General features: G+C 47.7%; 1 protein-coding gene across 2 annotated transcripts in view; it reads left to right on the forward strand.

Annotated features, from left to right (window-relative positions):
• The window catches only part of LOC307214789 (uncharacterized protein), a 91,619-nt gene that overhangs the window by 19,387 nt on the left and 56,583 nt on the right, over positions 1-15,649 (forward strand). The window contains exons 3-5 of one of the 2 annotated variants that reach the window (XM_079973796.1): positions 522-603; positions 906-988; positions 14,692-14,818. The exons of the other annotated variant lie outside the window; for it this stretch is intronic. Of the exons in view, the coding sequence (XP_079829922.1) occupies positions 522-603; positions 906-988; positions 14,692-14,818 (292 nt within the window). The remainder of the gene's footprint in view (positions 1-521; positions 604-905; positions 989-14,691; positions 14,819-15,649) is intronic. 2 annotated transcript variants of the gene reach the window in all.

The following is a 15,649-nucleotide window of genomic DNA, read 5'->3' on the forward strand; positions in this document are numbered from 1 at the left end:
GCCAGGCCTTCAGGGTTCAGGGTTCAGTCTGATTCTTTTCTTTCAGTACAAGAATAAGCATTAAAGAGGCTTCTTAGCCTGCTCACACCTCCTTTATAAGACCAGTGGTAACAGTAGTTGGACCTAGCGAATATTAACCACTCTCAATTTTACCAGTGGACTGCCGTCTGTCCAGATTTTAATTTGTTTTGAACTAATTTTAAGAAGTATTTTAATTAATTGATTGCCTGTTCTTATATTCTTTGTATACTGTGTTAGATTTATGATGTTAGCCGCTGAAAGATTGGCTCCGACCAGGGAGGGTGGAGTATAAATTAAAAATTATTATTATTATTATTATTAGGGGCTCGAAAGAGGATGGAGAACATCCCATAATGCTCTACTGATGGCCCATCCTTTTTCTGGGAAGGCATCCATGGAATGAGATCTCACACCCTTAAAGTTTTTTAGTTTTCCATTATCTTTCTGCTATTTCTTGTCATTCATTTTTTTTTTTTTTTGAATCCTTGTTGCTCTTTCAGGAAAAGGATCGTTTTGAGGAAATGGACCTGGATTCCTGTGAGGCAGAGAGGCCTCCGTTGGACACCAGAGAGAGGCCACTGGGTAAGGAGGAAGGCGGTTTTTCTCTGTTTGGTCTATTCTGTTGCTTTCCCAAGTAATCTGTGGGGTTTTTAAATCTTTTTCTTTGGGGGGGGGACGACACAGTTGGGAACAAGGGTACAAAGGAAGGGAGAAGTATTTCTGCACGACTAACATATGAAATGGGCACAAATGTCCAAATTCTCTCAGCAGGAAAGGCTTTCTGAAAGGCCCATCTGTAGATAGAGATGCCCTGTTTCACCTGTGAGAGACGCGGGCACCTGTGAGGGACGCCTGGCATCCTGCTTACCTGTTTTCTCTTGCAGGAGACAGAATGATGGCGGCAAGACCTCCTGATCCGCCTTTTCATGGGGGCAGAAGGGAAGCAGCGGCTGTGGAACCAGATCAGGTCAGGGGAAGCTGCCTTGTGGGAACAGAGGCCGAGGGATGGAGCAATGTCATGGACTGGTTGGGCACAGAGGAATGGTGGGAGGAAGCAGCTGGGGAACCAGGAAGGGAAGACAGGTCAGAGGCCAAGAAGTGGAGGTAGAACAAGGATGAGCAGTGAGAGGGAGAAGAGGGAGAAGTCTGGGAAAAGGAGGTGTCAGAAGCTGAAGGGGAAACAGGGCTTAGTGAGCTGGGAGACTCTGTGACAGAATGCAGTGCAGAATCAGAGGCAGAAGAGGAAGGAGACGAGTGGGAGGAGGGAGGTTGAGAGGCAGAGGTGAGTTAGGAGAAGGAGGAGCCACTGGGGGCTCCCTCTCCTTCTGCCAGAAGCCACCCTCCCTGCTTGTCTCTCAGAGGCAGGAGACGTCTGACAATGGAGGAGCAAAGCCAGGCTGCACACTGGCACTCTTTCGCTTGCCAGGAACCCCAGAGAGGAGGGGGCTTGGAAAGCTGTGGGGAGCCAGGGGCCTTCTCTTTTGGCAGCTGATTTCATGGAGGAAGACCCTGTCTTGCAATTCTACTCAGTATTGATCCAGGCAGAACTCCAATGTATAGTTACCAGAGTGAAAATGTAAAGACGTTGCAGGATTCCCCAAAATAGACCAGAGGCAATTGTATTTCATCCAGCAGAGCTTTACTGCTACTGAAGACAAATGAGCAGAATGGATCCCAAATGCAAAACATTCAGGATTGGCCCTGTCCATAAGAAATCCAGTTGCAGCAGACTTAACTGAAACTTACCACAACTTATAATGTCTAAACCTTAACACTCAGCTTACTATGTACAGAACACCAGAAGGAAGAGAGATAGAATGAGAAAGAGAAACCTAGGCTCCTTCTGGCCTCTTCTTATAGTCAGCATGACCTTGACAGAATCATAGAATCATAGATTTGGCAGAGACCACAAGGGCCATCGAGTCCAACCCCCTGCCGAGCAGGAAACACCATCAGAGCACTCCTGACATATGGTTGTCAAGCCTCTGCTGAAAGACCTCCAAAGAAGGAGACTCCACCACACTCCTTGGCAGCAAAGTCCACTGTCAAACAGCTTTTACTGTCAGGAAGTTCTTCCTAATATTTAGGTGGAATCTTCTTTCTTGTAGTTTGGATCCATTGCTCCGTGTCCGCTTCTCTGGAGCAGCAGAAAACAACCTTTCTCCCTCCTCTATGTGACATCCTTTTATATATTTGAACATGGCTATCATATCACCCCTTAACCTCCTCTTCTCCAGGCTAAACATGCCCAGCTCCCTTAGCCGGTCCTCATAAGGCATCGTTTCCAGGCCTTTGACCATTTTGGTTGCCCTCCTCTGGACGCGTTCCAGTTTGTCAGTGTCCTTCTTGAACTGTGGTGCCCAGAACGAGACACAGTACTCCAGGTGAGGTCTGACCAGAGCAGAATACAGTGGCACTATTACTTCCCTTGATCTAGATGCTATACTCCTATTGATGCAGCCCAGAATTGCATTGGCTTTTTTAGATGCCGCGTCACACTGTTGGCTCATGTCAAGTTTGTGGTCAACCAAGACTCCTAGATCCTTTTCACATGTACTGCTCTCAAGCCAGGTGTCACCCATCTTGTATTTGTGCCTCTCATTTTTTTTGCCCAAGTGCAATACTTTACATTTCTCCCTATTAAAATTCATCTTGTTTGTTTTGGCCCAGTTCTCTAATCTGTCAAGGTCGTTTTGAAGTGTGATCCTGTCCTCTGGGGTGTTAGCCACCCCTCCCAGTTTGGTGTCATCTGCAAATTTGATCAGGATGCCCTTGAGTCCATCATCCAAGTCGTTGATAAAGATGTTGAATAAGACCGGGCCCAAGACAGAACCCTGTGGCACCCCACTAGTCACTCTTCTCCAGGATGAAGAGGAACCATTGATGAGCACCCTTCGGGTTCGGTCAGTCAGCCAGTTACAAATCCACTGAGTGGTAGCATAGTCAAGACCGCATTTTACCAGCTTCTTTACAAGAATATCATGGGGCACCTTGTCAAATGCCTTGCTGAAATCAAGGTAGGCTACATCCACTGCACTCCCTTCATCTACCAGGCTTGTAATTCTGTCAAAAAACGAGATCAGGTTAGTCTGACATGACTTATTTTTCAGAAATCCATGCTGACTATTGGTGATCACAGCATTCCTTTCTAGGTGCTCACAGACTGTTTGCTTAATGATCTGCTCCAGAATCTTCCCTGGTATTGATGTCAGACTGACTGGGCGGTAATTATTTGGGTCCTCTCTTTTCCCCTTTTTGAAAATAGGGACAACATTTGCCCTCCTCCAGTCTGCCGGGACTTCGCCTGTTCTCCAGGAATTCTCAAAGATGACTGCCAGTGGTTCTGAGATCACATCTGCCAGTTCTTTTAATACTCTTGGATGCAGTTCATCTGGCCCTGGAGACTTGAATACATCTAAACTAGCCAAGTATTCTTGTGCTATCTCCTTAGGTATTCTGGGCTGTGTTTCCTCTGCTGAATCATTTGCTCCAAATTCTTCAGGTCGGGCATTGTTTTCTTTATCGGAGAAGACTGAGGCAAAGAAGGCATTGAGGAGTTCAGCCCTTTCTGTGTCCCCTGTTTGCATTTCACCATCTTCTCCTCTGAGTGACCCCACGGTTTCTTTGTTCTTCCTTTTTGCTACAAACATACCCATAAAAGCCTTTTTTGTTGCTTTTAACCTCTCTAGCAAGCCTGAGTTCATTCTGTGCTTTAGCTTTTCTGACTTTGTGTCTACACGTGCTGGCTATTTGTTTGAATTCCTCTTTGGTGGTTTCCCCCCTTTTCCATTTTTTGTACACATCCTTTTTTAATCTTAACTCAGTTAAAAGTTCTTTAGATAGCCACCCTGGCTTCTTTAGGCACCTTCCATGTTTCCGTCTCATTGGTATTGCCTGAAGTTGTGCTTTTACTATCTCCCTCTTAACAAACTCCCAGCCATCATGAACTCCCTTTCCTTTTAGTATTACTGTCCATGGGATCTCACCCAGCACTTCCCTAAGTTTTATGAAGTCGGCTTTCTTAAAGTCAAGAAATTGAGTCCTAGTATGCTTGGCTGCTCCTTTCCGCTGTATAGTAAACTTCAGAAGAGCATGATCACTCGCGCCTAATGATCCTTCCACTTCTACCCCACTAACCAGGTCATCAACATTGGTTAGGACCAGATCTAAAATGGCTGTTCCTCTTGTTGCTTCTCCCACTTTCTGGACAATGAAGTTGTCTGCAAGGCGAGTGAGGAATCTGGTTGACCTTATGCTCTTGGCTGAGTTTGACATCCAACAAATATCCAGGTAATTGAAGTCCCCCATTACTACTATCTCCCTTCCTTTTGCAAGCTTGGCCATCTCTTCCAGGAAGGCATGATCTATGTCCTCTGTTTGGCTTGGGGATCTATAGTAAACTCCCACAATGAGGTCACTGTTATTCTTCTCTCCCTTAATTTTGACCCAAATGCTCTCACTTTAGCTTTTAGGTTCTAAATCTTGGATCTCTTCACAGGTATACACATCCCTGACATATAACGCCACTCCTCCTCCTTTCTTGTCTGGTCTGTTTCTCTGAAATAGATTGTATCCCTCCATTATTGCATTCCAATCGTGGGACTTATCCCACCAGGTTTCAGTGATGCCTGTTATGTCATATTTAGTTTGCTGTACCAAGAGCTCAAGCTCATCTTGTTTATTACCCATGCTTTGCGCATTAGTGTACAGACATTGAAGTCCATTAATCATTCCCCCGTGTCTCTTATTTAAGGATTTTTTCCTCCCATCACTAGGTCTGCGTGCTGTTTGCTCCGTTTTGTCTATGACATTTGGAAGATCATCTTCATCAACTGATAGACTCCTACCTTCAGGAGCACTGTCTCCCTCCCCCATATTAGTCAGTTTAAAGCCCTCCTGATGAGGTTTCTGAGATTTTTGGCAAAAACATTCTTCCCAACCGTTGTGAGGTGCAGCCCATCGCTTGCCAGAAGTCCATCTTCAAGAAACACCAGTCCGTGATCTAAGAATCCAAACCGTTCCGTTTACACCATTTGCGAAGCCAGCTGTTCACTTCCACTATTTCTCCCTCTCTCCCTGGGCCACGTCGTTCAACTGGGAGGACAGATGAGATGACAATTTGTGCATTTAATTGCTTCAGTTTCCTGCCCAGAGCCTCATAGTCTCAGAGATCTTCTGGAGGCTATTGCTTGCAGTGTCATTGGTTCCCACATGAACCAAGAGGAAGGGGTATTTGTCACATCTTGTCAGGCCCACAGATCACTGCTTCTGTTCCCCTCAGTAGGGAATCCCCTATCACCACTACACGCCTCCTCTTAGGTTTGGTCGGGGTTCTTGCGTGAGCTGTCCGTTCCAAGGTCGCCTGCACATTCCCTGAGGACTGACTTTGCTGCTCGTCTTCATATACCTTATCGACTGTAATGAGGGAGAGATCCTCAAATGGAGTCTGCTCTTCGTCTTCCATGCTAGAGGAGAGGACCTCAAAGCGATTGTGTATTTCTAAACAATCAGAGCGAACCCTGGGCCTCCTACTTCTTTGAGTCATGTTTTTCCATATATCTGTCGGAAATCAAGCCTTTATCAGGAGAAACTGGCATCTCTCCCAGGCACCCGGTATGATTCCCTGTTGACCTCCCTGGCTGCATTCCCCAGCAAGATCCAGGCGAGGTCTCAATAGGCAATTCTTCTCAAACGTGAGAAGAACACCCCCCCTCTTTCCTGCCCCCCCCCGGGGGGGTGCATGCACACGAAAGCTCATACCTAGAACTCACTTAGTTGGTCTTTAAGGTGCTACTGGAAGGAATTTATTTTGTTTTGACACAAGATAATATCTTGCATTGCCTCTAGATAGTGCTAGAGGACCAATCACATCAGCATACACTCGGTGAAATGCACTGTTAACTTTGGTCGCCTTCTGGACGTCCTTCGCCATACCTGCAAGAGAAATCATGTCAGATTCAGGTGCATTACAATTTATGCAATCACTTTGATTAAAAGTCAACAAATACAGTCCATCTTTCTCTGGCGGAAAGATACAGCTCTCCATTTTTGGAGATTTTGCAGCTTTCTCTATCATAGGACAAAGTCAGTCCTTTCTTTGTGATCTGCGAAACACTCAGCAGATTGAACTTTAAATCAGGAACCAAATACACATTGTTAATAGTCAAGTTCAGACTTTCAAGATATAATAATAATAATAATAATAATAATAATAATAGTAATAATTTATTATTTGTACCCCGCCCATCTGGCTGGGTTTCCCCAGCCACTCTGGGTGGCTTCCATAGAAACCAAAAATACACTAAAATATCACAGATTAAAAACTTCCCTGAACAGGGCTGCCTTAAGATGTCTTCTGAATGTCAGGTAGTTATTTATCGCTTTGACATCTGATGGGAGGGCGTTCCACAGGGAGGGGCCACTACCGAGAAGGCCCTCTACCTGGTTCCCTGTAACTTGGCCTCTCGCAGTGAGGGAACTGCCAGAGGGCCCTCAGCGCTGGACCTCAGGGTCCGGGCAGAACGATGGGGGTGGAGACGCTCCTTCAGGTATACTGGGCCGAGGCCGTTTAGGGCTTTAAAGTTCAACACCAGCACTTTGAATTGTGCTCGGAAACGTACTGGGAGCCAATGTAGGTCTTTCAAGACCGCTGTTATGTGGTCTCAGCGGCCGCCCCCAGTCACCAGTCTAGCTGCCGCATTCTGGATAAGTTGTAGTTTCCGAGTCACCTTCAAAGGTAGCCCCACGTAGAGCGCATTGCAGTAGTCCAAGCGGGAGATAACTAGAGCATGCACCACTCTGGCGAGACAGTCCGCGGGTAGGTAGGGTCTCGGCCTGCGTACCAAGTGGAGTTGGTAGACAGCTGCCCTGGATACAGAATTGACCTGCCCCTCCATGGACAGCTGTGAGTCCAAAATGACTCCCAGGCTGCGCACCTGGTCCTTCAGGGGCACAGTTACCCCATTCAGGACCAGGGAGTCCTCCACACCAGCCCACCCCCTGTCCCCCAAAAACAGTACTTCTGTCTTGTCAGGATTCAACCTCAATCCATTAGCCGCCATCCATCCTTCAACCGCACTCACATAGGACCTTCACCACCTTCACTGGTTCTGATTTAAAAGAGAGGTAGAGCTGGGTATCATCTGCATATTGATGGACACCCAGTCCAAACCCCCTGATGATCTCTCCCAGCGGCTTCATATAGATGTTAAAAAGCATGGGGGAGAGGACAGAACCCTGAGGCACCCCACAGGTGAGGGCCCAGGGGTCTGAACACTCATCCCCCACCACCACTTTCTGAACACGGCCCAGGAGGAAGGAGCGGAACCACTGTATGACAGTGCCCCCAGCTCCCAGCCCCTCTAGATGGTCCAGAAGGATGTTATCAAAGGCCGCTGAGAGATCCAGCAGAACTAGGAAACAGCTTTCACCTTTGTCACTAGCCCGCCGGAGATCATCAACCAGTACGACCAAGGCAGTTTCAGTCCCGTGATGAGGTCTGAATCCCGATTGGAAGGTATCCAAATGGTTCGCATCCTCCAGGCGTGCCTGGAGTTGTTCAGCAACCACGCGCTCAATCACCTTGCCCAAGAATGGAAGATTTGAGACTGGGCGATAGTTGGCCATACTTGCCAGGTCTAAAGATGTTTTTTTAAGAAGCGGTTTAATGACCGCCTCTTTCAGCAGATCTGGGAATGTTCCCTCACAGAGGGAAGCATTCACCACCCTGCAGAGCCCATCGCCCAGCCCTTCCCGGCTTGCTTTTATTAGCCAGGATGGGCAAGGATCCAGGAGACAGGTGGTTGGTTTCACGCGTCCAAGCAGCCTGTCCACATCCTCGGGGGTAACGGATTGAAATTGATTGCATGCAACTTCACCAGACAGAGCTCTAGCACTCCCGTCTCAGCCCTGCTCCCACGGTGGTGTCTAGCTCCTTCCGAATATGAGTGAATTTAACTGCAAAAAACTTTGCAAAATCGTTACAGGAGATCTTGGGGTCTTTACAAGGCCCCGGTGGTAAAGGTGGTTCCATTAAATTGCGAGCCACCTGAAAGAGTCTCCTGCTACTATTTTCTGCAGATGCAATACAGGCGGTGAAGAAAGTCTTCTTCGCCGTTGCTAACACCACTTGGTAGGCTCGACGTTGAGCTCTAACCTGTGTCCGGTCAGATTCGGAGTGAGGTTTTTTGCCACCGATGCTCTAGCCATCTCAGCGATTGTTTCATTGCCCTCAGCTCCGAAGAAAACCACGGGGCTGTCCGGGCTCCATGCAATCGGAGAGGGCGCTTCGGAGCCAGACAGTCGATAGCCCTGGTTAACTCAGCATTCCAGCGGGCCACCAGGGAATCAGCTGAAAGGCCATCAACATGGGATAAAGCATCCCCTACCACTCTCTGGAAACCATTTGGATCCATTAAGTGGCGGGGGCGGACCATCTGAATCGGTCCCACCTCCCTGCAGAGGGGAAGGGTCACGGAGAAGTCCAGTTGCACCAGGAAGTGATCTGACCATGGCACTTCTTTTGTTTCACTTTTACTTAGTGTCACATCACCCACGTCACTATAGGTGAACACCACATCTAAGGCATGTCCATGACTATGAGTTGAGCCAAACTTATTCAGGGACAGCCCCATGGAGGCCATGCTTTCCACAAAGTCCCGAGCAGCCCCTTGTAAGGTCGTGTCGGCATGGATGTTAAAATCCCCTAGGACAACCAAACTAGGTATCTCCTGGAGAAAATCCGCCACGACCTGAAGCAGCTCAGACAGGGAATCCTTGGTGCAGCGGGGAGGTCGGTACACCAAAAGGAATCCTGTACTGCCCCTATTGCCCAACTTCCAGAACTTGCACTCGGAAAACTGGGTCTTCCCAATAGGACGCCTGGTGCAAGCTAGTGACTTCCTAAAAATCACTGCAACCCCCCCTCCCTGCCCACATGACCTGGGTTGCTGTGCGTAAGAGAAACCTGGTGGGCAAGCAGCGGCAAGGACAGGCCCATCTGCTTCCTCCAACCAGGTCTCTGTCACACATGCCAGGTCAAATCCTCCATCCACAATCAGGTTGTGGATGGCAGTGGTTTTATTCATCATTGACCTGGCATTACACAGCAACACCTTCAGGTCATGTAGGTTTCCCCTGTTGATTCCAGTATCCATCCGGTCAAGGCCAGACCCGGAGGCAGGGATAGTCTTCAAACAACGACTAAACCTGCCTCCTCAGTAATGAGATGGTCTGGTCTTAGCGTAACTCCGCCTCCTGCCCATGATCACTGAGATCGGATGTCCCAGTGCTTCCCCCCCTGTGGAACTTGTCCCAGCCATCGTGTTGGCTGGGGCCCCACTCCCAGGCAGCCCTGATCCCGCCCCTTAAAAACAAAACACAAACTATACAGAACCAATAAAACAACAACAACAAAAAGGAACAGAACAGTTATACTAAAATTAATCCCCAACCAAATATCCATCCCACCCACCCCCAACAAAGGAAAAAAGAAATAAAAATTTAAATTGCCACCAACTGCTTGAGGACATTTTAAAGCACATTAACCACCTGGAACAGGGAAGCAATGGCAGAACACTTCCCACCCTTCCCAAAAAGTTTGTTCCAAATAAGGGCCTGGGCCACGCTCCCTGGGCCACTTGGAAAAGGCCCTGGAAGGGAGCAGGCCCTGCAGTCCTCACCCAGCCGATGATCCGAGGCCTCACCGCAGCAGGAGTCCCTTTATAGCCGGGAGAGAGGGCCTGGGCCACGCCCCCTGGGCAAGTTGGAAAAGGCCCTGGAAGGGAGCAGGCCCTGCAGTCCTCCCCACAGACGATGATCTCTTAACATTTTTTTGTATTCAAATACACTTTATTAAAGGAATGTATCTAAATGTATTTTCAGCAATACCATCCCCCTCCTCTCAGGAACATCTCTGGAGGAAGGAAGTGGAATACACATTCATTCCAAGCCAAAGACAAGAGAGGGGCTTAGTATGTCTTCCACCATCCAGTTCAGAACTGACACCTGCCATTCTCAGAGAAACAGGTCATATTCTTATTGTTCCTTGTCCTAACCTGCAGCTCATTTAGCTTACATAAGCAAGTCTAAATCTTCACAGACTGCTAATATGTTCTGTTTATGAACATTTGTGAATGTTCTCTTGATTAGAAGAGTGTCAGGTCTTTGTGAGAAAGCCTTCATTCATCCTTCCTGAGTCACGCTTCCTCTCCTCATCTGAGAATTTTACAAGAAGGGGAACAGTCTCTTCTTCAGGATGTAAAGCATGGTGGCCAAAAACAAGGCAAGGGCGAGAAAGAACCCGGTCGCTTCCAGCTCCTGGCCATTGGCCTGTTTCACAGCAAAGCTTTGCTTCTTAAATGTAGAAAACAGTTCTCTGCACGACGTCATGTGTTGCGTCGCTCCAGTGTCCATAACAAAAGTGTTTTCCGTTGAAAATGCAGCTTTCGTTGAAAGCAATGCCTTTGCAGGTTTCATCTGGGACTTGGTACGACTTTTGCCTGACGCCTCAGGCTTTGCAGAGCTCTCCTTAGCTCCTTTCTGTTGACATGGCTTCTTACAATTCCGCTGAAGATGCCTAGTCTGTCCACAATTGAAACAACGGACAACGTTCAAAGCAACAGCCTGTTCTTCACTTGCAGAAGCAGTAGGGGTGTCAGAACTCCGAGCTTCTCTCCCCCTGTCAGCAACATCCGTTGCAGCAAGAACAGGAACACCAACAGCAACAGTAGCAACAGTTCCCTCACTCCCCCTTTTGGGGTCAAAGCTCTCCTCAGCTTTCGATAAGCTTTCAGGACTTTGGCCAGCGTCATCTTGGCTCTCCCCTTCTGGGGTAGTTAACCTTCGGCTCTTGCTTCTCACTCCAGCTTCACAAGCTTTTCAGAGCTTCTGAGAGAACAAAGCCATCTCAATCTCAAGCTTCAGCTCTCACTCTTGAGCCTGTAAAATCCAATAGCTGGGTGTTTACTCTTTGCACCTGGCAGCTAAACGCAGGCTGCTTTGGAAGTCCCTCCAAGAGCAGTGAGATAGTAGACAAACATTGTTTTTCTTGCCTCTTACAGTCCCAGCCTCACTTCCGTGTTGGCTAGTAACTTTCCACTTTCTTTTCAAGCTAACTATCTCCGAAGTAGCTGAAAAGACTGAAGTCTCGTTGCTTAGCAACTGGACATTCCAGGTTTGAGCAGCAAACCGTTATCCGTCCCAAGAATGCGAAGAATGTGGCTCTCTCTCAGTGCTGTTTTTCTATCCAAAAAGCAGCATTTGTGAACCAGAGAAAAATCAATCAGCGTTCACTCTTTTGGCCCATAAATCAGCATACCTTGGGGTTCCGTTGCTCCTTGCTTATCAGCAAAAACGTCTGCTTTGGTGTTCAGCCGTTCGTTGTAGCCTCCATCCACACGCTACCACAAACTCCTTGATCTCCTTGCAGAGGATGAATATGATCTATCAACCTCTTTAGCTGCTTTCATGGATCGATGCCATCGGCTCCGTGCTACCAGATGTCGGAAATCAAGCCTTTATCAGGAGAAACTGGCAACTCTCCCAGGCACCCGGCATGATTCCCTGTTGACCTCCCTGGCTGCATTCCCCAGAAAGATCCAGGCGAGGTCTCAATAGGCGATTCTTCTCAAACGTGAGAACACCCCCCCTCTTTCCTGCCCCCCCCTGGCAGGGGAAAGAGATAGACAGAAACGTATTTACATGCCTTTATTTCTGTCTTTGCAGCATTACAAAAAACATGACTGCTTTCTTCAAGCTCCAGCAGTCTAGAGACAAACACTTCCTGTACTTACTGGACAGGAACAAACGGAAGAGCTCATATTACACTCTGAGCTAATTCCGGTGGTTCGCACTGTGAATTGACTGTCCCTCTGTTTCCCACGGGCAGCCCCAACATTCCCATCATGTTTACTTTTCAAGCTAGCACTTTGTAGCTGCATTGCATCCATATCGTAACAATATCTGGCTCCTGTGTTGGTGAACTAGCCTTCTTCTCAGGGGAGTCCCCTGTCTCCTCCTTGGTGGAGATGGTGTGCTCTGTTGCTTCCAAGAAGTGCTCCAGCTCTCTAATTCTTTGGAGCGTAGCTACACGTTCCTCCAGTTGCTGGACTTTGTCTTCTAAGAGGGCAATCAACATGCAATTGCTGCAGGTAAAGCTGCCTGCAACCTTTGGCAAGATGGCAAACATTGCGCAGGAACCGCAGGCGACTGCAGCTGTTCCCTCACCCTCCATCTTGAGAACGTGTCGTTGAGGGACTACATCATAAAAAGCGTGAAGACAGGACATCTCCATCATAAAAAGCGTGACAGGACAAATAACTCCCCCCCAAAAAAACCTAGGTCTCCCCAAACAAATGTTTGAGACTAGCTCCCCTAAATCTAAAAGATGGATCAAACTGCGCGCTCTGATAAGCTCCTCCCACAGCTAATCACCTGCCTCAACAAAAACCCTGCCTCCTCTGACCTTTGCACAGGGAGAGCATCTAATCAGCCACAAAGAAACACACACACAAGAAAACCCTTTTTGCTCCTTCAGCTGCTGCCCTGCAAGCTCTCATAACAGAACCACTTTAACCCAGCTGTACTCAGGCTGTGAGGCCTGGGTCCTTGTGCCAAAGGCCAAGCTCAGAAAGGGTAGCCCTAGGTCCCAAAAGATGATTTTCTGTGGGTATGAGCCAGGCACCAAGGGGTGGAGATTTGCCTATCCAACAGGCAATCAGTCCAGGATTCTGCTCAGCAGCAGTGCTGAGTTCTGTGAGTAGAATGGATGGACACGCATACATGGGAACCCTGATGTTCTTTCAGAGAGTCTTCTTGACTCTGCTGATGAGGAAGAGGTAGGGGTCGAACCTGCAGCTGAGGCAGTGTCCTGGCCCAGAGCAGGTAGAGGGAAGAACTTCTCCTAAAGCTGTGAAGCTTCAACATAGAAGTGCTCCTTCCTCACCCACAGGTTCAGCTGAGAAGTCTAAACGGTGCAGTAAGTCAGAGGGGGAGCTCTCGGAGGCCAAGGACGTTCTAGCTGGTCCTAGTGGGTCTGAGGGGGTACCTGAAACTGGGTTGAGACATTCAGCTCGCACAACGAAAGATAAACCTCCTGACAGGTTTGCAGTTACAAGTGTGAGTTTTGGCATGGCACAGTGTAAACCCGAGAGTTTTGAGGATGTTCAGAAACTGCCTCAGGAAGAAGCCAGGAAATGGCATGAGGCAATGCAGAAGGAGATGAGCTCAATGGAGTCTCTAGGTGTGTTCTCACTCACAACGTTGCCAGTGGGCAAACAGGCCGTGAGCAGCCGCTGGGTTTACCGTCTTAAACCCACAGCAACAGGGGAACCACAGTACAAGGCTAGGCTAGCAGCCAGAGGGTTCATGCAGGAAAAGAGCCTGCATTATACTGAGGTATATGCTCCTACTTCCAGATGTGAATTTCTGCACATGCTCTTTGCGATTGCTGCACAAAGAGTTTTTCAGGTGAATCACTTTGATGTGGATGTGGCCTATTTGAACTCAGACCTCCAGGAGGATCTGTACATGCTTCCTCCTTCAGTATTTGAGGGCAATGAGCCAAATACTGTATGGAGGCTTCACAAGTCTATTTATGGTTGGAAGCAATAGGCCAGAAATTGAAACTTGTACCTGATGAAGCCTTAGAGAAGCTAGGTTTCAAGAAGAGTCTTGCTGACAGCTGCCTGTACCTTAAAGGGTCAGGAGTCACAGGAAATGGTGTTGATCTTTGTTGATGACATCATTCACATCTCAGGGGCAAACAAACAGGTGCAGAAGTTTGCCAAAGAGCTTGGAAAACGGTTTCAGCTCAAGAACCTGGGTGCAGTAAGGATCTACTTAGGTGTTCAGATAGACAGGACTGAAGATGGAAGCTTCTTGCTCAGTCAGAAAGGCAAGATTGAGCAGTTGCTTGAGAAGTTCAGAATGTCTGATTGTGCAGGGGTTAGGGCACCCATGGAGACAAGCTATGTGAAAGACAGTTGGCTAGCAGAACGCGTTGAGTTTGAGAACGCTGAGCTCTTCCAGTCAGCTCTGGTAGTCTGTTGTATCTGTTCCAATGGAGCAGGCCGGACATTGCTTTTGCTACCAATCTGCTCAGTAGGGAAGCATCAAAGCCCAGTGTAAGTGCCTGGCACGGTATCAAGTGGGTACTGCGCTACCTGCAGGATACCAAGGACTTCAGTCTCAAGCTGTCAGCTGCAGGTGAGACGGCGCTTACTTGGTGGGCAGATAGCGACGGGGCGAATCTGGATGACAGGAAGTCCGTATCTGGGATGGTAATAAACCTTGGGGAATCTCTAGTTGGGTGGAAGTCCTGGAAGCAAAGTCTCATTGAGCTGTCCTCTACTGAGGCTGAGTTCATTGCACTGTCGGAATTGTGCAGGGAACTGGAGTTCTATAGATGCCTGGTGCAAGAGATCTATGGGGATAGTTGCCTGCCCATCACTGTTTGGGAAGACAATCAACCCTGTCTGAAGTTGGCAGAATCTGGGCAGTTTAAGGCCAGAACCAAGCATTACGTTTCCAGAATGCGTGTCAAAGTGTCAATCCTATTGAAAGCAATCGTATCGAAACAACACAGCAATTAAGAGGAAGGAAAGAACAGAGCATTGTGTAGCAGATCATATTTCTGCTGTCTCAGAAGAGGACATTTCCTTTTTCTTTTAGGGCCCAGTGTGCTTTGAAGATGTCGCTGTTTGTTTCACGGACGAGGAGTGGGCGTTGCTGGATCCTGACCAGAGAGCTCTGCATAAGGATGTCATGGAGGAGAATCGTAGGATCGTGGCCTCTCTTGGTAAGGCTCCCTGTGGGATCGTCCTATCTGCCTGGAAATTCAAAAAATACCTCTATGTGACAAACCTCATACATTTCCACAGAGCTCAACAGCGCCCCCTCCAACACCTGGGAATCTAACACCCCCACAATAAACCTTGAACAGCAAATTCCATTTTTTCTGTATTCCAGCAAATTCCCGTTTTTTTGGTATCTGAAGAAGTGTGCATGCACACGAAAACTCATACTAATAACAAACTCAGTTGGTCTCTAAGGTGCTACTGAAAGGATTTTTTTTTATTTAGCTTCAGAGTTGTGCAGAAAGATAAGTAGCTTCTGTCAAGCTTTCTGTTTTTGTTTTTGCTGCTGTCAGTCTTGGGTTGACCAGAGAGACGACTGACAGTGGAGATGGAGGGGATGCCATGACTGGGCCAAACAAAATCCATCCCAGAGAAGAGCTAGGCTTATTGAATCTCAGGTAGTAGTAGCAGTGATAATAATTTTTATTTTTACTCTGCCCACCTGGCGGCTTCCAACACTTATATAAACCAGAAACATTAACCATAACAATCTGTCCCCATATAAAAAGTACATTAACTTTAAAATGAGCAACTTACACTAGTGGCCAAAATTGTGGAAACCTTTTGGAGAAAGTGTATTTCAGAGCTTTCATACCTCATAACACCACTTTTTGGGGAGTAATAGCATAAAACTATATATCAATGGAAAAATAATTTAATGAAGAATGTAATGATTTTCTTCTGTCATGCAGGCACAGTCTCTCCATTCTTCGATCATCACTTGCTGTTGTGCACCTTTCCCTGCCTTTACCAGTCTGATTTTGGAGTGACTG

This window comes from Podarcis cretensis (genome assembly GCF_951804945.1).
Source record: "Podarcis cretensis genome assembly, chromosome: 4".
In the NCBI taxonomy this organism is placed as follows: Eukaryota; Metazoa; Chordata; class Lepidosauria; order Squamata; family Lacertidae; genus Podarcis; species Podarcis cretensis.